At 47.6% G+C, this 21,337-nt stretch overlaps 1 protein-coding gene across 1 annotated transcript in view; it reads right to left on the bottom strand.

Moving 5' to 3' along the window:
• Window positions 1-7,074: 7,074 nt before the first annotated feature.
• Window positions 7,075-21,337, bottom strand: part of LOC146854031 (alpha-N-acetylgalactosamine-specific lectin-like) — a 93,280-nt gene continuing 79,017 nt past the window's right edge. Inside the window, exon 7 of the mRNA XM_085651885.1 lies at window positions 7,075-7,321. Coding sequence (XP_085508011.1) covers window positions 7,297-7,321 — 25 coding nt within the window. The 3' untranslated portion in view covers window positions 7,075-7,296. The remainder of the gene's footprint in view (window positions 7,322-21,337) is intronic.

Raw genomic sequence — 21,337 nt, 5'->3', positions numbered from 1 at the left:
TATCGTCTGTGCATGCCCCGCATTGCTCTTGGCCAGACGGTCATTGCTACGAGGATAATTTATCATGTTGGGAGTTCGATCTTGCCGCCAAGCAATAATGACCGCTCTTAACCCTGACAACACCAAGCTAAACATTGGGCTAACGAAATCCATCCACAAAGTGACAAAACAACTGGAAGCCATATCCACAGCGAAACCCTCCTCATCTTAGTATGGCGGTTGAGTGAACAGACTCAATAATTAAATCGGAGTCCAGAACATCAGAAAGCCAGAGCAATGTCTTCCAGCAGAACATTACTATCCTATAATGCTCAACCAAATTTTTTATAATTTTAAATCCACAGGTTTTTTTTACATTTATTACTGTCATTTTATTGTTCGATTTAGCAATGTTTTAAATTGTAAATGGTTTGCTAAACCAATCAATAAAGTGTTTAAAAAAAACAAAGAGGTGTCAGCATTTCCCCTGAGCTCAGCTCAGCTGTGGCCTTCTAGACTTCAGGGACTGGAGAGATGGCTCCACTAGTGTAGCTTTACATTTGCTCTATGTTGGAGGATGGTTTTACTTTTTGCAATGTGAGGGCCCCATGAGCCTTTCTCTGCTGATCTCACGCCAAGGTGATCAAATCTTTTAACGTCTTCCATTGGGACCCCCTCAACAAGCATCCTACACCTGAATGATTGATGTGGCCTTATTGCCACAAATTTGGATTTGGACGTATTAAACTCCAGCCCTCTGAAATAACAGAAGGAAGCAAATTTGTCTAAAAGGACCTGGAGTCTCATGGGTGTTCTAGATATCAATAGGGTGACATCTGCAAACATCTGCACCGGAGTGCTGCCCACAGATTTCGGGCATCATGTTTGCAGTTTGCAAACCATTCCACTATACCGTTAATGTATAGGCTAAAGAGGCTTGGGGCCAAGACGCACCCTTGCCAAACACCATGCTTGATCAAAATTGTCCACGCTCTTTCTCATGGAATCTGGATCTCTCTTCCAATACATATCAGAACCAACCTCCCCTTCACAAGCTTCAAGACACTACTAAAATAATTTCTCCTCAACCGTCATCTCTACCCCTCTGGACAATAGCCGCTCTATGTTTCCTCAACTCCTCAACCGCAGTTCTGCACTCTGACCAAACGGAAGCCTTAATCTCATGATACTGAATTGGATTCTATCTAGTATCTCTTATTACGAATGTACTGCTAACTGTTTAAGACTCTGTTGTATACATTGCTGTAAAGCACTCTGATACCCCTTGGATCGTGCCAACGCTGAATAAAACTCCTAAAATAAAAAAATTCATGAACGCCCACTGCAACACTCATTGCACGCCCCTTTCACGCTAAGTGAAGCATGAAAGGAGCCTTATTTATAAGGCCACCTTTAGCCATGTTAAGTAGCTTAACGCCGCTTTATAAATAAGGAGAAGGGATATCACCACATGATCGTCGCTAAAAGTGACGTTCTGTTGGCAATATCCCCTTGTTATATGACCCTAACTATGCTTTGAGAAATGCACTGTATAGAAGTAGGAAGCGCAACACGTTGTGCAACTCTTTTCCTATTACCAGTACAAAGGTTATATATTTTTAACTGATAACACACAAACACACACATATACACTCTTTGACTGTCATGTAGTGTGTAGTTGCTATTATAATGCAACACGTGCCTTAATACTAACTAATACAGTGGACCAAAACAAACATAACTGCACTTTTACTGTTTGGTGCTGTTGCTCAAAAGTACTTGAACACACTACTAAGACTGGTCGCCATGGTACTTACGGAAAATGCATGGTCCTCGCAGTGTGGTTAAACACGCACATGTGCACACAAACACATACACCTACCTACCTGTGAATGCAAGAGTAAGGATATGCGTGTCAGTGTGTGTGTGTGTGGCCTGGAGGGAGGTTGCAGGCTTATTTATGGCCAGACAACCTAGCTCTCTAGGAACTTGTTCATGGTGTAGTCCATTTTGACAAAATAGTGGCTCATCACTGGTGCAATGTTGATTTTTGAATGTTGTTGCCCTTCTTGACATTACGGTGGAAAACTCCAGGGATAATGCTGACAATGGCATATTGTGGCCTCTTTGGGATATGTGACCATGTTTCATTCTAACAGTCGCCCATCTGCTGCATAAAGTGGATAGTTCTGACATTACGTCAGCTAACATTTCCATAATGAGGGCCTAAGCTTATTATGGCCATTCTCGCTTTCTGATAGGCATCGCTGGTACAAGGCGAGCACCTTGGTGTCTACCCCTTGATTGTGGGGGTCCTACCTGATATGTGTTAGTGGTACTTGCACATGCTAAGAAGGATTCGCCAATGTGGGGTATGAATTCTTGATGAAAATGACAGCCTTATCATTGGTGACAGAACTCATGAAATTACAAAAAAACAACGTTTGTGTTTTGAGACGTTTTGACTGTAGTGCTGATCAAAATTCGCTATGGAAATTGATCGGAGAAAAATCATCTTGGGACTCCCCCTTTTTCTCAGCCCCTGTTTGATGGATCACCCAAAGACTTTCCAAGAAGGAGCTGAGTTGTACGAACTTTAATGAGTCAGGAAGTGTTGGCAGCCATCTTGGGACTCAGCTTGAAGCTGAGTACCAGAAAAAACATTTTTTTTAAACAAAAGGGGGCAGGGTAGGACCAGCCTGACCACCCAGAAATGATGGGGGGAGGGTCCCACAGGGACCCCGACGACAATAAAAGGCATTATTTTAGAATTTTGCCATGGGTTCAAAAATCTGTGGCAATTTTTTTTTTAAAAAGCAAGTGCAGGCTCCCACTCTTGCTTTAAATTAGCCCCGGGGTGGGCCATGTCCCGGGGGCATATACTAACTATAGGAGGGGGGGCATGGGGCCATCCTCATCGGGCTTATCAAAGCCCCAGGGACCGCCACCTTCCTAGGGGTCATTAAATCAATATCGAGGGGCCTCGTGGACCACCCGTACGCCGAGGACTGCCACCTCCCCGGGGCTAATTAAGATTATGTGGGCTTGGCCTCACAGACGCCCCCTTCCCCAGCCCCGGGGGCCTTCACCGCCCCGGGGCAAATGTGATCAAAGGACGGGGACAATGTGGCACCCCTCCAGGAGCCCTAGATGGCCCTGGGGACCGTGACTTACAAGGGCCCTGGGGACCGTGACTCCCACCTGCAATGCATCGCTGCCGCCAAACCATAGCAAACTGTGCTTGTTTTGAACAAGCGAGAGCATACAAAATGCTCTTGCCTGTTGAAAGTGAGCACAATTGCTTTGAAACAGAGGGATCTGCATATTAGCAACTCCCTCTGTATCAAAGCAATGCCAGCTCCCACAGGAGAGGGGAGCAAAGGGACCATGGGGTCCTCAGGGTCCGCCCGCAGCCCCTAGTGCAAAATGTGGGTGCTCTGTGTGGCCCCAAAAAAGAGGCTGGGCTCCAGGGCCGAAATTCTCCACCCCCTGTTTACTTAATTTTTTTTTTTTAAAGTGGGCAGGCCCCAGGGGATTGGGTCCCCCAGGCCAAAAAGGGCCCTAGAGTGGGGCGGTACGGCCCCCCTCACCATAAACAATGCTTTTTTTTTTTTAAAACAAAAAGAGGGAGGCCCAGGAAGCGGGGTCCCTGGGGCCGAAACTGGCCCAGGGAGAGGAGCCTCATGGCCCCCCTTCCTTTATTTATAAAAAATAAAAAAATAAAAGGCCGGGCCCTGAGGGATGCCACGTGGCCTCGTCCCCTGTTGTTCTTTTTAAAGAAGAAAAGTGGGCAGGCCCCAGGGGGTGGGGTTCCTGGGCCAAAAAGGGCACAAGAGTGGGGCCACTCAGCCCCCCTCACCATAAACATTTTTTTTTTTAAAGGGCAGGCCCTGGGTGTGGTCCCCAGGGCCGAAAATGACCCAGAGAGAGGAGCCTCTCTGCCCCTTTCCTTTATTTATTTAAAAAAAAAATGGCCAAGCCCTGGGGAATGGGGTCCCCAGGGCCGGAATTGGCCCAAAAGGGGAGCGCGTGGCTCCCCCTGCCGATTTAGTTTTTTTTTTTTAAAGGTTCAGGCCCGGGAAATGGGTTCCCCAGGGAGCAAAATGGTCCAGGGAAGGGGGCCATGCTGCCCTCTTTCCTAGAAAAGAAAAGATGCGGGCAACTTGCCTGAGGCCCCACTTCTTTCTCCAGTACTCTGTAAACATGCCTCCTGGCACGCTCCCGGTTGGGGAATAAAGTCCCCTTGGCTGCTGACGGCCTTAGGGGCCAACAAGACCTCCTTTTACCTCCAGTAAGGCCCACACAGCTGGATTGCTGAGAGGGGGTCAGAGGCCATGTCCCCTTTCTCCACCACTCAGAAAACACGCCTCTCGGCACTGCTGGTGGGGGGGAAGACGTCCTCTTGCCTCCTGAGGGCCTCAGGACTTAAGTGGATGCCTTCCCCAAAGCAGCAGTTTGCCAGGAGGGCTTTCTTATTTAAGACTCCTGTTGGGCCCATTACATAGGCCGAGTTTGAGGGGTCATCAGGCCACCTTTTGTGAGTCTCTTGGCTGGGAGTAGTCAGGAGCCTCACACCTAGATGCAAATGAAGCAGAGGGGAAACAAAGCTTAGCACTTCACACATACTTAAGAAAGGCAGCTTTTCACTTTGTTTTCACTTTGTTCAGTCCCTGTTTAGGAGGTATGCATGCACTGTAAGAATGTCAGATGTGTTGGTCTTTCCCAGTATTTACACACAGCAAATTGCATTTATATAGAGCTTACTACACCTAAGGAGGTGTTGAAAATAACTTAAGTACTTTTTTTTCTTGTATAGCCCTACTCATCCCAATGCAGGGTGTCGGAGCGCTTTTCATCAACATGTGCATATTACATGTACATATTACATGTCCAATACATTATATAAGTTTGTAAATGACTGTACAGGATGTGTTACATAAAACTGGGGGATTGCAAGGTGTGGAGAAGTCACATAACATCTTCCATAGCTCACTGTGCTATTATCCTCGCAATGCGCTCAAACTTACACATGATAGGCATGCTAAACATATATGTGAGGGCTCTAGATCTGATGTCACTTCTTGTGATGTCACTTCCTGTAAAGTCGTGGCTTGTGATGCCACTTTCTATGATGTCAATTCCTTGATGCCATGTGTGATGTCATGCGTCGTGATGTCGCGTGCTGTCTAACTAGGGTAGTCCCCCGACTTCTGTTTTTTAGGACTTGTGCCCTGGTGTAATGTTACTTGTTGTAGTATATATCTGGATGCAATGACAGAAGCAGCAAAATTACCAGTCGGGCGGCACACTATGCTAAACACAGACTTTTAGCTTAAGTGTTTTAAGCCACGACCTTAATTACACCGGCCACGCCCCTTTGAGAGACCCCTCCCAGTTTTTTCATCCCACTTAAAGCCCTGAGGCCGCCTGAGTTTGAAGTCATCCCTGCCATCGTGTTTCCTTCTGTTTCGGAGGTATTGCACTTTTCCCTGCTCCCACGCACTGACCCCATAGGGAAATCAAGCATCCTCGAGGCTCGTCGTGATATACTCACTGTGATGGTGTGGGGGGTCTAAAGCGCCTCGAAGTCCTCACAGTTCGAGTATTGAAAGGCTGGGTGTTGTGGAGCGCATCGACTCTCTGCAGTCCTCTGCTCACCGCTTGCAGTGATAAAAGACGGCAGAGCTTTCAGACTCTTGAAGAGCTTATATTAAAAAGGACAATTTCCATATATTTACTGATGGTCAATCCTCATTTTCCATCAAATGCTTCTCCTCAGATTCCAGCGAGGCTTCTTAGCGCATCGCGTCCAATCAGAGGCGAGCGCTGTGCAGGGTGCGGCTTCTCTTTGAGCCTCTCTGCACAGTGATCATCTTACCCAAGGGCTTGCCCATGGATGTCTGAGAAACACAACAATAACATGCTATAATCCTTGACGTGGCCGGAGACTGTCTTGGGTTAGCATGAAGTAAAATAATAAATAAGGACGTGTTGTGAAAGAAAAACAAAGGAAGAAGGAAGAGACAAGAAGAGGTGTGAGAAAAAACGAAAACGGTCAGAAAGAGAAACAAAGGAAAAAGGAGGGGCTGAAGAGAAGAAAGGAGATCGCAGCCAAATATTTAGAATGCAGGATGACAAGATGGTGAAAATGTAAGAAGAGAGAGGAAGACATTTAAAAGGGCTGGAGTGGGGATAAGGGTGGGCAAAGAAAACATATGAGAAGAAGAAAGAAATTAAAATAGATAGGAAGATAGATAAGAGGAGCAGTTATTTCATTTTTTCGTGATTGTCAACTGTAGATTATTAAATGTGCTCAGAGGAATGTTGAACTTCCATGAAGTCAGGCGCCCAGGGCCTTGTTAAGTAAATACAGCTTCAATGAGAAATCCTAGACTTACACCTGGTAGCAATGTCACAAGAGCAAAGGTAAGGTATTTGATTAGCACTGAAGCACTTTTTCGGCGAGTAGCTCTCTACCCTGGAACCCATAGAGGATTATTAGAACATTGGAATGTAGGGAGCTCCATTGAAGACAAAGAAGTGCTCCGAGCTTCTAATAGCTGGTAAAAGCCCGCAGCTCCAACATTCCAATGTTTGTCATGCACAGGTGTTGCTGTGAAAAGAGGCCTCATGGAGCCCGAGTAGCTTTAAATCCCCTTGTGCTCACTGAGACTTTTGTTTTATTTGTTAGAACTGTCTGCCCTCTAGTGGCGGAATGTTCTAATAGCCTTATAGCACTCTGTAGCTGGGCTATCCGGCCATTAAAGTCCTGTTCCCTTGTTAAAGCCCTCGATTATGGCCATATCCCGCTACGGTGAGTTATAAGGCTATAGCCAGACCAGAGCGGAGTCACTGATGTAGACTGCATGAGTAATGTAGTGAGAGGGTATGAGGGATCGAGTAAGTAGCGTTGAGTATTAGGGTAGGTGCAACAAGCAGGGAATTTGATAGAAAAATTATAACTAGTGGAAGTGAGGTATTTAATTGTAGATAAAGAAGGCAGCACACATGATTTTTTTAAATATATATTTACATTTTATAGAGAATATATATATTGACTATGATTACTCTGACTAAAAAAACACAGCATTTAGAAACCTTTGAATTATTTATTGTGACATATTTATAGACTATAGATACAACATTCGCTTAGCAAGGCTTTTCCTTGTACTAAAGGTGTGTTGAAAAGGAAACATGACATTTCTGAATACAGCAGACATTTCATTTCCAGTTGCATGCATATTTCGATAACAGGTGTATTTCGAAGAGAATCTTGAGTGATTGTCACTTCTGTCTTTGATATGGCCCATGCACGTCTCAGTACTCCTCACTTCCGCATAGGCTAGAACAAAAAAGAACATAGAAAGATGGATGATTAATGTAGAAAGACAAACATGGGGCCATATTTTTCAAGATGTGATAAAAATATGACCTGTTACCCTCACCTAACATGACTCAGTTTAAAATGTACCTTATTTTAATAACTTTATTGAGATTATTATATATTCTTACCTATTTGCAATTTTTTTTAAATGAATTGAGCCTCAAAGGTCAATATGAACTGTGGACTACTTTCAGTACATTATCTGAACCCTGTGAGCTCCTTATGTAGACATCTTCAGAAGAAGCATGTTAGAAGCTAGGGAACTGCAGCCAAAAGGAAATGTATTGCTCAATCTTCAGTCAGTTACTTCCAATAAATAGCCAAAACAGCTCATTGTAAAATATGGCTGATAGGGCTGAAATAAGGAAATAACTTTTATCAGATCCTCCCAATTTGTTTTTGAAGTGAATAACATTTCTGGCTAACTGGCTTTAGCAAACAGAGACTTCTCATATATTTGCATATTTAAACAGTGACGATGAAGTAGTGGGAGTTATTATACTTTGAGAAATTGGCTTCATGATTGTGTAAAACTCTACCACGCTTATAAATGAAAGTGGGTAAAATATCTTCAGCTGTTATTGATCGATAGAATGGTGACACACCCCTCCCTACCTGCTTTTTCTATTTAGTTTAGCTTTTTTATTTTAATATTTATTTCTTCAATTATGCAGGTAGAACCTTTAGAAATGAAATTATAGACATACTTTCGCTGTTAGGAATGTAAATATATATTTTTCTTTCCTGCTGTTAACACCCACCGAGGGCCATATTTATCATAGGGTGCATCGCTTTTGCACCATGCAACGGGGTGCAAAAGCAAGGCAACACTTAAGATGCAATTTTGCATGGTCCTGAGTGGCTCGATAAATCCTGAGTAACACAATGCAGTCCAAATCACTGCATTTCATTACTCTGCCCCAGGGGGGTGTTCCATGTGTGGTGTGTGGGAGTTCCCACGCAAAACCCATGGATTTTGAAGCAATCCCAGATTTACCATAAGTGGTAGACCTGGGATTGTGCCAAAACTGCTACGCGTCAACAGGTGATACGTAACAAGGAGAAATATGTCTATTTCAACACATTGGAAGCAAAACACCTCATCAGCAAGTCGACTGACTCCAAATGCAACACAATGGACCTCATCCTCCCTGTATCCATGCACTGCAAGTCCCCCATACTCCTGGACTGAACTGATCATTTGCTGCCCCTTGTCTAAGTCACTAAAATCCATATCCTATAACGATGATGAACTTCTGTCCTCCATCATCAATTCACTGGAGGGAAAAGCTATCACTCTTACTCATACTGTCAACAACTTGATTACCTTGATATCCCAGCAAACCTCCCCAGACAGCCTCAAGACACGACAGATCCTCCTCCTGCTGAGAAAGCCCACTCTTGATCCAGCCAACCGTGTCAACTTAAGTCGTATAACCCAACTCCTATGTCTTAAAAAATTCTTTGAGAAGGCAATCACCACCCAGCTACAGAAGCATATCATAAGAAGAACCTAGTTCAAGACTACAATCGGGTCTCAGACCATGTTGCAGCGTTAAAACAGCCAGGCTCCAAGTAGTCAACAACGCCCTCTACCTCTGACCCCAAGAAATGACCCTGTCTCACTGTCCTGCTCAACCTTTCTACATCTTTTAACACTGTCAACCATCAACCATTGATCCACACCCTGAAACGTGCATTACCTTAAACAGCATGATCATGCAATCATTTATATCATACATCACTGACCAACAGCAAGTCATTTAGATAGAAGCTGACAAATGTCAGACTCCACCCATGTACTGCTGAGTCCCTCAAGACTCCATCTTGTCACATTTGCAACCTATATTAGGAACCCTTGAGAGCCATCCTTGCAAACATCAACAACAAGATCCAACAGCACCAAACTCTATCTCAAAATCTCCTCAACTAATAACATACAAAGCCTCAACCTCTGACTTAATCTCATCCACACCTGTATGTCAACAAACTACCTGATGGTAAGCTCTGCATAGACAGCATTCCTCCAATTTGCCCACAGCGCCAAACATTCTATGATAAACTCAGGCCTCTCTAACGTAAACCTAATGATCTTCACACCTTAACTGACAAAACAGGCCAAATCCTTAGGAGTCACATTTGTGACTCAGACCTCTCACTCAAAGAACTCATTTGCAAGAATTTCAAAACAGCCTGGTACCAACTCTCTTTCTTTAAAAAAGGTAAACCTTTTCTCCCAGGTCTTCAAGCCCTAGTCCTCTCTCACCTAGATGATGGCAGTGCAACGGCTTCCCATAGACCATCTTCGTTCACCTGAGAGGCATTCTTCACACTGCTTACTCATTGAGGGGATGAGGAAACGCAGTCACATCACCCCCATATAAAATAATTTGCACTGGCACACTCTGCAAGCCTGGATCTAAATTAAGATCAGGTACAACACTTACAAGGCCCTCCAGATCAAGACCCTGTCTATCCAGCTAACACGATGTGTCTGGAGATATATCTGGAGAATATCTGATCTCAACTCCAGCATAGGATGTCCCTCAACCATTTACATGCCCTCTAGCACTGTAAAGGCTTGCCCATGTAATTGTTTTTTAAAACATAAGTTTAAATATACTGCAGGTAAATGTACTGCTCATTTTTAAATTGTATGTAAATCTTAACACTGTACGTCTGCCATTTCTAAATGCTGTAAATTATGCTACTCAATTTATCTACCTCTGAAGAATGGAATGCTGAGTATGCCTTTCCGTATATTGAAGCTCATGGCCTTAGAAACACTAAAGGGGTTATTTAGTAACATTTAGCACTGATGGGTCCATGGTGTTAAAAATATTTTAATAATAAATATATTTTTATTTTTTGCAACATATTTATAATTTTTTCATCAATTATTTGAATTTTTAATTTTATTTTATTTGTTCAAGATATTTTGTTTGAGAGTTGTTTGATTTGATATTTGTTTCCCTACTGTTGTACTGACTGGAGTGGGAATAGTACATTTTACCCCTCCATAATCCCACACTTTCCCTACTGTTGCACTTATTGGAGAGGGAATAGTACATTTTACCCCTTCACAATCCAACACTTTCCCTATTGTTGTACTTACTATAGTGGGAATAGTAAAGTTTACCACTCCACTATCCAACACTTTCCCTACTGTTACACTTTGTGGAGTGGTAATAGTAAATTTTACCTCTCCGCAATCCATCACTTTCCTTACTGTTGTATTGACTGGATTGGGAATAGTACATTTTACTCCTCAGTTCCTAACACTTTCCCTACTGTTGTACTAACTGGAGTGGGAATAGTAAATATTACCCCTCCGCAATCCAACACTTTCCCTTCTGTTGCATTCATTCGAGGGGTAATAGTACATTTTCCCTCTCCAGAATCCAACACTTTCCGTACTGTTGTACTGACTGGAGTGGGAATAGTACATTTTACTCTTCTGCAATCCAACAGTTTCTCTACTGTTACACTTATTGGAGTGGGACTAGTAAATTGTACCCCCCCCCCCACACACAATGCAACACTTTCCCTACTGTTGTATTGACTGGAATGGTAATAGTAAATTGTACCCCTCCCCTATCCAACATTTTCCCTACTGTTTTGGGGAGGGAGATTTATACATTTTACCCATTTTCAATATATTTACTATAATAGTTTGGGTAGTTTTGTATTAAATTTCATAATATATTTTATATTGGTATAATTTATCTTATTATGTTTTTGCTTATTTAAATTTATATTTTTTATTATTACTGTTTTTAATGTGTAAAATAATTTTTGCTAAGTTTTAAGAATTTTAAGTTGTATCCTTTTTTTATTTAGTTAGAAAATTTTGAGCATCATTAGGATGACGTAAAAAGGGACCGCCCGCCATAAGTGCGGCGGTCCAGTTGTGGAGATTAGGATGTGCCCGCCACACTGGCGGGCGCAACCTGCATTTTTGACATTGCGGCGGGCGGTGCTTGCAGCACCACCCGCCGCAATGCGAAAAAGGCATGTTGTAAATTTGCATGTACAACGTGGCAGGCACCACGTGGTGCCTGCCTAGTTGTGCATGCAAATGCAGGGGGGTACCATAGGTACCCCCCATGTGCACCCTCCACCCCCCAAAATTCCTGGGGGCCCGCTACGGGCCCCCAATGGCAAGCACCGCATGCCTTTCCATGGCGGCAACGCTGCCACAGAAAGGCAAATCCCGCATGTATCCTAATATGGATGGCGGTTTCTAACAGACACCGGCACAATATTAAACCCTTTTCCGCCCGGTCGACTCATCGACCGGGGGGAAAACCGGCGGGCGGTCTTTCCGTCCGCGGGGGTCCCCTTACCATAGTAATATGGTGGGGGGAAATGGCATGCAGGCGGGAGAGAATGTCGGGCGGATCTCCAACGCCATGCGAGCTGTGGCGATCCGCCCGACATTCTAATTGACCCCTTTGTTTTTTAAAGATATTGGCCCTGATTACGATGTTGGGCGGACTTGTGTCTGCCCGACACCATATCTGTCTGGAACCGCCCGATCATAGGTCGGAGATTCTGGCCTCGAAATGTGGATGCAACCACCCGTAGGCCAGTCAGAAACATCCATATATTTAATATATTTACTATTTTATTTGATATATATTTAAAAAACAATATTTAATACCACAATAATAATTACATCAATATTTTTTTTTCTATATTTTTGTACTCACCATTATAAGTATAGGATGACAACATTTATGACATGGATATTTTGATCACAATATTTTTGTATGCTGATATTTTGAAGGTCGATTTTTTATCGTTGAACAGTTCCAAAGCTCTCAAGAGCTCTAACTTCACAAGATTTTTCTAAATTTGAAGATTGCTATAAGAGCCACTGCTCCCAATCCAAGGTTTAGCCCAGTTACATAAATTAGGAGTATCCCCCTTGACCGACTTCCTGATGTAGTAAATAAAACAGCTTACTCTCAGCCCATAAAACCAGTCGGTATCATTGCGGTGCTAGACAAAATGCTAAAATGTGGTGTACTCCTACGGTGACGGCTAGAAAGTGCCTAAGGCACTGCAGTCTTCTGCAGAAAGGAGTTGTGTCTGCCTTGTTGGTCCTATAGTAGTGGTTTAAGATACTGCAGTTTACTGATTCTTGTTTAAATACTTTATTTTGGTCAAAGATCTCATATGCAGGAAAAAATTTGAAACATTACATTCCTCGTTTGCTAATTCTCTGCATCAGACAAGAAGCATTAATCATAAAGGGGCCGATTACGATACGATTTAGTGCTGCATCGTAATGGGCCGCTCATTATGATGGAGGTGGTCGGAAAGGAAACCGGCCGGTTATTCTGGCTGGCTTCCAACTGGCTCAGAGAGCCCGTCCGCCAGTCGGAAGCGACTAGTAATCTCAGGGGTGGGCATTTTCACCCTTGAGATTGCAATGCACGTTTCCAACATGGTTTCCTTGAGGTGCCTGCTTCGGGTGCAGGGATGAACCACACCTCCAATTTCACTATGGTAGCATGCATTATGGCCAGTTTACACCCGTAATGCTTGCCCCATAGTGAAATATAGGAATGCGACTGAACAGTGTTTGGTCGCATCCTAATGAGGCAGGCAGGACCATTAATCGTGTGTTGGTCGGTCCCAAGACTGAGTTGTGTCGGGTGGAAGGAATTCCGCTGACATCGAAATCAGGCCCAAAATGTCTATCATTTGCAACAAATATGCAAGAGAGCAAAAAAGAAAATATAAATTCATATAGAAACATATTGTTGTCATAAAAATGAAGCTACACATTATTGTGCATAAATGTTTGTATAATAAAAACAACTAGGTTCTATTTGCTCTCATACTAGAGCCCCATACTAGAGCGCATTACGCCTACAACTGGCAACAGGACCCAGCATTCATTCCGCATGTGGTGGTGGAGGCAGGCGCAGTGCACCCCATACCACTAAAGGCCATGATTGTTAATAAACATACGGTGTTTGACAAAGGGGAGTTTGACACGGTGCAGATTACATCTGGGGCCTGGCGTGATCTGGGTCAACGAGCACATAAGTTGCCATTATATGCACCGAGCATGCCGCTACTGCACCATTCGGACCTCTCGGTCACCAGGGAAGCTGACGCAATAAAAATCCTGAAAAATATGGGACTAGCCACAATGACGGATGTGTTCCCGGGAGGCCAGTTCCTAACCTCCGACAGTATAGGTATCCGGGGCGAGATTCCCGCCATGCATCTCTTTGTCTATACTAGACTGCGCTCGGCTATGCGGGCACTGTACTCAAGCTTTCCCGCAGAGCCACCGGCCCTAGAGGCGTTGCAACTCCTCTACAATGCTAAATCTAAGGCTAAACTCGTCACTCGGCTTTATAAAGTGTTGCAGGGTGAGCTGCCTTATGGGGGTGCGGGTGCGATGGCTAGATGGAATGCTGTGCTGCCGTAGCCGCTCTCTGAGGACGATTGGTTGCATAGTTGCTCCCTGACGAGCCAACTGACGGCAAACGGCAACTTGCGGTTGGTACATTTCAAATATCTTCATCAACTTTATTACACTCCTGCACAACTTTATAGGTATGGGCTGCGACAGACTGATGCCTGCAAACGCTGTGGTATGTCGGGGGCTAATTTCTATCATCTGTCCTGGGAGTGTCCCAAGGTGCGTGCATACTGGGGCTCAGTTGTGCGAATTGTAAGTCTAATGGTTGAGGAATCAGTTGAGTGCGCTCCAGGGGTGTGCTTGCTGGGGGTTGGCGCGAAAGTGAAATCATACAACAGGAAATTTGTGTCCATCGCGTTATTGGTGGCTAAGCGCAGGGTCTCTGTCTGCTGGGAGAGCAGGGCTGTGCCCACCACTAAGCAATGGTTGCAGGAGCTGACGTACTGCCGGGACCAGCTCACTTGTTATGCAGAGGAGCTACCGACTGCATCCAAGCCACAAGATATCTGGAGGCCGCTCACGTCCTATTTGTTGTCAATTGCTGATAATTGAGGGCGGTCGGAGGTGCATTGTAATATTGTCCTGCCTTCTCCTGCCTCATAATATGTTCCCTACCAATGTCATGTCCGAATGTGTTTGTGCCCTGGATGACGCATACAGTACCACTGTGATTTCAGCACTGAGGTTATATGTAGCCTGCATGTTATGCCAATGCTGTAATCTAGGACTGTCGGGTGTGCCTTGCACTATTGCCCTGCCTATTCTTGCCCAATAATATGCTTCCTGCTATTGCCCTGTCTGTATGTATTTGTGCCTTTGACGATGTATTCTGCAACACTGTGATTTCTGCAAGGAGCTTATAGGTATCATGCATGCTGAGTCAATGCCATAATCTTTTTGATTGTGAAATGTTTCTCTTGTATTTGAAAAAGCAAAAAAAAAAAGAAAAGAAAATAAAAAACTAGGTTCTTTAAAATTTGCACCAATATAGAGTCAAGCTACGTAATTTGTCACTGAAAGTGCAAAAGTGTCATTTAAATATAGTACAGTCATGCAAACTATCCTGTTAAACAAGGTTAACATTTACTTTTATCATAATATTTAATCAATTACTGAGCTCAATGGTGGCAGCTACCCCTTGCTTTGCAGAGTTAGCACGGATAGACCAACTAATGTTCTTTAAAATTTGTGCCAGTATTAGTTTAACCTTCGTAATTGGTCACTAAAAGTGTATAAGTAGATGATCCTAGTGGCGAAGCTACCCAACTTAGCAAAGTAATCATTTGCATTAGTCATAATTGAAGGGTAATTTCTGTGCTCAATAGTTACAGCTTCTGCTTTGCAGTCCTGGCACAGAAAAGCCAGATTGATTTAAAAAAAATTACCAATGGAAAAAGCTGTACATGGACCAGTGTCTGAACTTCAGATCCACAAAGCCAGGTTGTATTCCCAGATATCTGCACAAAAGCACAACCCAGCTCCTCTGTTGTCTTTCATATGTTGGGCAAATAAAGAGTAAATGTTCGTCTGTTCATCAACTACCCTGCATGCCGGATACAGTGCACTGCCCTATGGGCAAGGCGTCCACTTACTGGTGAAGGATGCGAGTGGCAAAGTTCCAAACCTAAATCTTATGTGTAGTGCTCAATTGCGTCAAGAAAAGTTTCAAGCTTCGGCTCATACTTTTAGTTTAACAGATGCTCAGCCGTACTACTGTGGCTAGTTGATTAGAATATTTTCCATTCATGATGCCAGAAATAATTTTTTACCTTTTGGAAAGAGGAGGTGTTACTAGACTCAGGACATTGTCAAAAATCAGGAAGTCCCAATATACAAAGGGTCTGTTTGACACACTTTAACCCTTGCCGTGTGGCAACACTCCTGGGCATACTAAGAATATCCTTCAGTCCATTCCTAATATGTTCCAACTCGGGGATCAACCATAGTCTTAGCCAGTATAAAATAGGTTCCAATCTCACCACGGCAGTAATCCGTTGGATGACCAAATTCAACTTAAAAAAGACCAAGGGCGTGCTTTGAGGGAGTTTTTTTTTATTTATTTTTTTTTTTTTTTTGAAACCGTTTATTGCAATCTCAAATATATACAGGTATGGGCCTACAACCTTCCGGCCGGCCGCTAAAGTGACGAGAACAAATGAGAAACATACAATGAGGCACTTAGCTTTGCATAGACACTAGGGCAGGAGGTATCAACAACGCAGGCCATATGGCTCAGAGCCCGCAATACGGTTTCATTTTCTACAACACAACAACATAAATAAACACACACCCGCAAGGCAACCCTCGATCAAGAATGACAGCACGTGCTCCTCAAATGGGGGACCCCAAACCATCCACTGAAAACCCCCAAGAGGGGAAGGGAAACAAGTCCAGGACTGGGGGAACACTATGCTTGGAGCTAGGGAAGGGAGACAACTAAGGGGATGGAGCTGGTGAGGAGGGAGGCAACAACGGCGGCTCGCAGATATCCCCGCGGAAGGCGTTCCAGGGGCCCCATATCTTCACCCATGCACCAGGCTTACCCCGCGCCACATACACCACCTTTTCTCGGAACATGCACCAATCCATGTGTTCTTTCCAGGCCGACACCGCCGGGGACCTCTGGGATCCCCACAGCTGTGCAACGTCCCGCTTAGCCACCATATAGCCCAGAGTCACCCATCGCGTCAGCGGAACTGAGTAATCGGTCGGTTCCCACACATTCAGCAGACATCTCCTCGCCTCAGGCAACAGCGCGACATGCGTAACCGCTCGCAGGACCCCATGCACACCACGCCAGAATCGCTCCACCCTCGGGCATTCCCACAAAATGTGTAGAAAGGTCGCTGAGGCACCACATCCACGCTTACACAGTCCGTCCTCGGCATAGCCCATACGCAGAAGCCTTGGCCCCGTCATGTACACCCGGTGGAGTATCTTAAGCTGGACGAAACGAAGGCGAGCCGGGATGGCCACCTCCTTCGGAGAGGCCACCGCGGAAATCCAGTCCTCGTCGTCCAACTCCAGCCCATCGGCAACCCAGGCCTCGCGGAGGCCAGTCAGTAAGCCCGAGCGATCATTTATCAATTTCTTGTAAATGAGGGAGATCGTGCTGTCCGGAACATGGCCATCTAGCACTCGATCCTCCAGGGGGGAGGACTCCGGGATGGAGGCCACGTCTGGGAAAACGGAGCCCAGTGCGTGACGGACCTGCAGGTACCGAAAGTATTCACTGCCCCGCAGCTGAAACTCCGCCTGCAACGTCTCAAACGTTTTAAATCCTCCCCTCGTCCAGAGATCCCCCACTGTACTGATGCCTATAGTGTCCCACTGCGCAAAGCCCTTCGAGGTCCACAGAGAGCCCAACCTCTCGGACGCATACAGCGGTGACGCCCGGGTCAAACGGTCCTTCCAGCCCATAGCTGCACTAGCCGCGTGCCATACTCGCACCATCACACGCGTGGGTCCCGTCAAGCGGGAATCGGGCACACTAGCGTAGAGCGCTCGATTGTAGTCGCCACCGGGCAGGAGCATCTTGTCCATTTCAAATGCCGGGTTTAGGGCGGGCCCATAGAGGCCGTGATTAATTGCAGCTAACTGGGAGGCCCAGTAATACCGTTTAATATCCGGGAGGGCAATCCCTCCGTCGTACCACGGGAGCGTCAACTTTGCCAGGGCTATACGCGGCCTCCCGTCCCAGAACAGGCGGCGCTGCAGACCCTCCACCTCACGGAAGTAGCGCGCTGGGACCAGGTCCATGGTGTTCTGGAGAGCGTACAGGAAGCGCGGCAGTGACATCATCTTGAACAAAGCCGCCCGGCCGAGCGGCGAAAGTGGCAAGCGCCTCCAGCGCGCGACATCCTCCTTCAAACGCTGGAGGGGGGGAAGCAAATTTCGCTCGTAGCGGGCCACTGGGTCAAGCGTAATGTAGATACCCAAGTATCGAAATCCCTCCGAGGCAATCTGGATCGGACAGCCCCGCGGGAGGACAGGAGCCTCCCCGGAAAGCACATAGACACAGGATTTGGCCCAGTTGATGACAAGGCCTGAGTTACGGCCAAATGAGTGCAGAACATCAACCAGGACAATCAGTGATTTACGCGGGGAGGCTAAATACAAAAGGATGTCGTCTGCATAGAGAGACACGCGGTCCTCATATTCGGGGGTCCAACGGAGACCTCGGATAGAAGGGTGCCACCGCAGCCACTCCGCCAGAGGTTCCAAGGCCAGTGCGAACAGGAGCGGCGACAGGGGGCAACCCTGTCGCGTGCCCCGTCCCAGCACGAATGGGGCCGAGACTCGACCATTCACCACCACCTGCGCAAGTGGGTCCGAGTACAACAATTTGACCCAGCTGACGAAACCCGGCCCGAAGCCGAACTTCGCCAGCATCGCCCAGATGTACGGCCACTCGAGTGTGTCGAAAGCCATGGTGGCGTCCAAAGACGCCAAGATGGCCGGCTCCCGCACGAACGGAACACGCGCTAGCACGCCGTGCAGGCGTCGTAGATTGAGAGCCGTATTGCGATGGGGAATAAAGCCGGACTGGTCTTGGTGGACCAGGTCGCCCACCACACCGACCAGCCGGTTGGCAAGCACCTTGGCGAGGATTTTAGGCTCCGCATTCAAGAGCGAGATAGGCCGATAGGATGTGACTCGGTCTCGAGGCCTCCCCTCCTTGTGGATAACCACGATGGTAGCCAGACGCTGGTCCGGCGGGAGGGAGCCCCGCGAGTGGGCCGCAAGAAACATCGCGCGGAGGTGGGGTGCCAGTACATCCGGTCGCAGCTTGTATAACTCGATAGGAATGCCGTTCGGGCCCATGGCCTTGCCAGAAGCGACCGAGCGGATGGCGAGGGCGATTTCGTCCGAGGTGGGGGCGGCATCCAGCAACTCCCTGTCCTCCACAGAAAGGGAGGGGAGCGCGATGTCACGCAGCAGGGCATGGGAATCCTCCTCCGAGCAGGTAGAAACCGGGGAATATACCTCGCGGAAATAATCCGCGAAGCAAGAAACAATGCCTTCCGGCTCAGTGACACGCACGCCATCCGCCCTCTCAATCAACGGGACCACACGACTCGCTCTCTCCTTCTTATCCAACCACGCAATCAACTTGCCCGCCTTATCACCCACATCATACAATCGCCCCTGTTGCTCTCTGCTGAGGCCCCTGGCCGCCTCCGTGACGAGGGCCCTATAGGCCGCCTGCTTGAGGTGCAGAACGTGCAGCGCAGCGTCAGTCACCCCACTCCCCAAATCACCCTCCAATTCAGTAATTTCAGCCTCCACCCGGGTCACCTCCTCCTGTGCGCGCCTCCGGGCATGGGAAATAAGGGAGAGGGCCTCCCCTCTCAGCACTGTCTTGAAAGCCTCCCAAAGGGAGATAGCCGACAGGACTGACCCCACATTCTCCTCGAAATACCGTTGCAAGGATTTAATCAAGTCAGCGCGAATAGTGGGGTCGCGCAGGTACCAAGCGTTGATCGGGGCTACCCTGCCCTCCCCCCTCGGGAAGACACCAAAGTGCAACAGGAGCGGGGAGTGATCTGAAATGCCCCTCGCCAAATGGCGCACCTCCCCCACCCTCCCGGCATAGGCCGCAGGGACAAGGATATGATCAAGCCGCGAAAGGCTACCATGGGCACCCGAATGGAAGGTGTACTGCAGCTGAGTGGGATGCTTTAAACGCCAGCAGTCCACCAATCCCAGTGTATCCAAAAGGCCCGACAGCCACGCCTGTGCCCGGGGGAGGTCCCTAGGGGGATAACGATCCATAGTCCCAGAAACCACTGCGTTGAAATCCCCCCCGACCACCAGAAGCCCCCCCGGGAGGTCGAGAAGGAGGCGCCCCAGGTCCGCAAAGGTGGAGGACTGCAACCCCGGTGGGACGTACACTGAGACAAAGACAACCACTTTGCCCTCCATCCTCCCCACCAGAACAGTGTAGCGTCCCCTCTCATCATGGCGCACCTCGTCTATTTCTAGCGGGAGCGAGGTCTTGACCATAATGCCCACCCCCCGTGAGCCTGACGTAAAGCCCGAGTGGGCCACCAGACGATAACCACGTCGATTCATGGCACAAAAGGAGTTACCAATAAGGTGTGTCTCCTGCAGAAAGACCACATCAGGCGAGATCCGTTTCAGATACTGCAGGACCACACCCCGCTTAATCCTATCCCCCAGCCCGTTGACGTTCCAGGACAATAAAGTCAGGTCCCTACCCCCCATCACATACAGAAGCCATCATTTGTCCCCCCGAGAGCAACTCAAGAACACTAGTACAATAAAGGGTTTGCCTTGCGGTAGAAACGAACCACACCCCACCCCAACCCACCCATCCCAACAAAACTCCCCCCACCCTGCACCCCTGCATGAGCCCAGATAGCCCCCCCAAAGTGCAGTGTGCCTGTCGCCCCATAGAAGAAAACTAACTAGTCCCCCAGAGGAGGAGGGAGATCCCCCAAGAGACCCCGCACGACCCCCTCAGGAGGGGAACTTACCCTAACAGTCAATGGTGACAACAACACAGTCCGGAGCAAGGCCTACCATTAGTCTCTTAGGCCTGATCCGGCGGGCCCTCCCCACCAACCGCTCCCCCCCCGCCCCCCCGGCCCCGATCTCCGGGCAAAGTGTCCAGCCAGTCCCCGGCCGCTTCAGGACGATCAAAAAAGTGTGTGTGGCCATCCACCTCCACCCTCAGCTTAGCTGGAAAAAGCATAGAATATTTGAGATTCAGGTCTCGTAGGCGACGTTTGACACCCAGAAAGCTCAATCGCTGCTTTTGGACCGCCGGGGTAAAGTCAGGATAGAAATTAATATCCATGTTGTCCAGTCTGACCGGCCCTTGGAGCCTAGAAGTCTGCAGGATAGCGTCTCTGTCCCTGAAATTGAAGATCCGGGCGATGAGAGGCCTCGGAGGGGCGCCGATCTTAGGTCTACCCCCAGGGACCCTATGGGCCCGCTCCACAGCAAAGAATTTGCTCAGCCCCCGGGGCTGTAGGTGGGTGAGGACCAGGTCCTCCACGAACAGATCCGCTGCCTCCGCCTCTCGTCCCTCCGGCACCCCGAGAATGCGGACGTTGTTTCTCCGGGCCCGACCCTCGGAATCCTCCAGTCGACGATTCATCAGGGCGCTCGCCTGGCCAAGCCTGCGCACCTCCTGTTGGAGGGCCGCCACGTCAGTGGTGAGGCCCGAGGTAGAGTGGGCCAAAGAATCGACCCGGTCATTTGTTTTCGACAGATCGGCTCTCACGAGGCCCACGTCCACGAGGACCGAGTCGATCTTCTGCGCCAGAGTGTCAAAGCGCTGGTCCACCGAGGCCTTCATCTCGGCGATGGCGCCCATGACGTCCCGGAGGGTCAGGTCCGTGGGTAGAGCGGGAGCATCCGTCGGGCCCGTGGGGGACTTACGCAGCACCTCTGGAGATCCCTTCTGGAGGGTGTAGCGGTCCATGTTATTGGATTGTTGGGCCGTGCCACGACGGGTCGACTTCACCTTGGCCCGGTCGCCATCTTGTTTTGTGGCCATG

This window comes from Triturus cristatus, chromosome 4_1 (genome assembly GCF_964204655.1).
Source record: "Triturus cristatus chromosome 4_1, aTriCri1.1, whole genome shotgun sequence".
NCBI classification, from domain to species: Eukaryota; Metazoa; Chordata; class Amphibia; order Caudata; family Salamandridae; genus Triturus; species Triturus cristatus.
The sequence above is the reverse complement of the archived record's forward strand: the minus strand, read 5'-3'. Positions and strand labels throughout refer to the sequence as shown.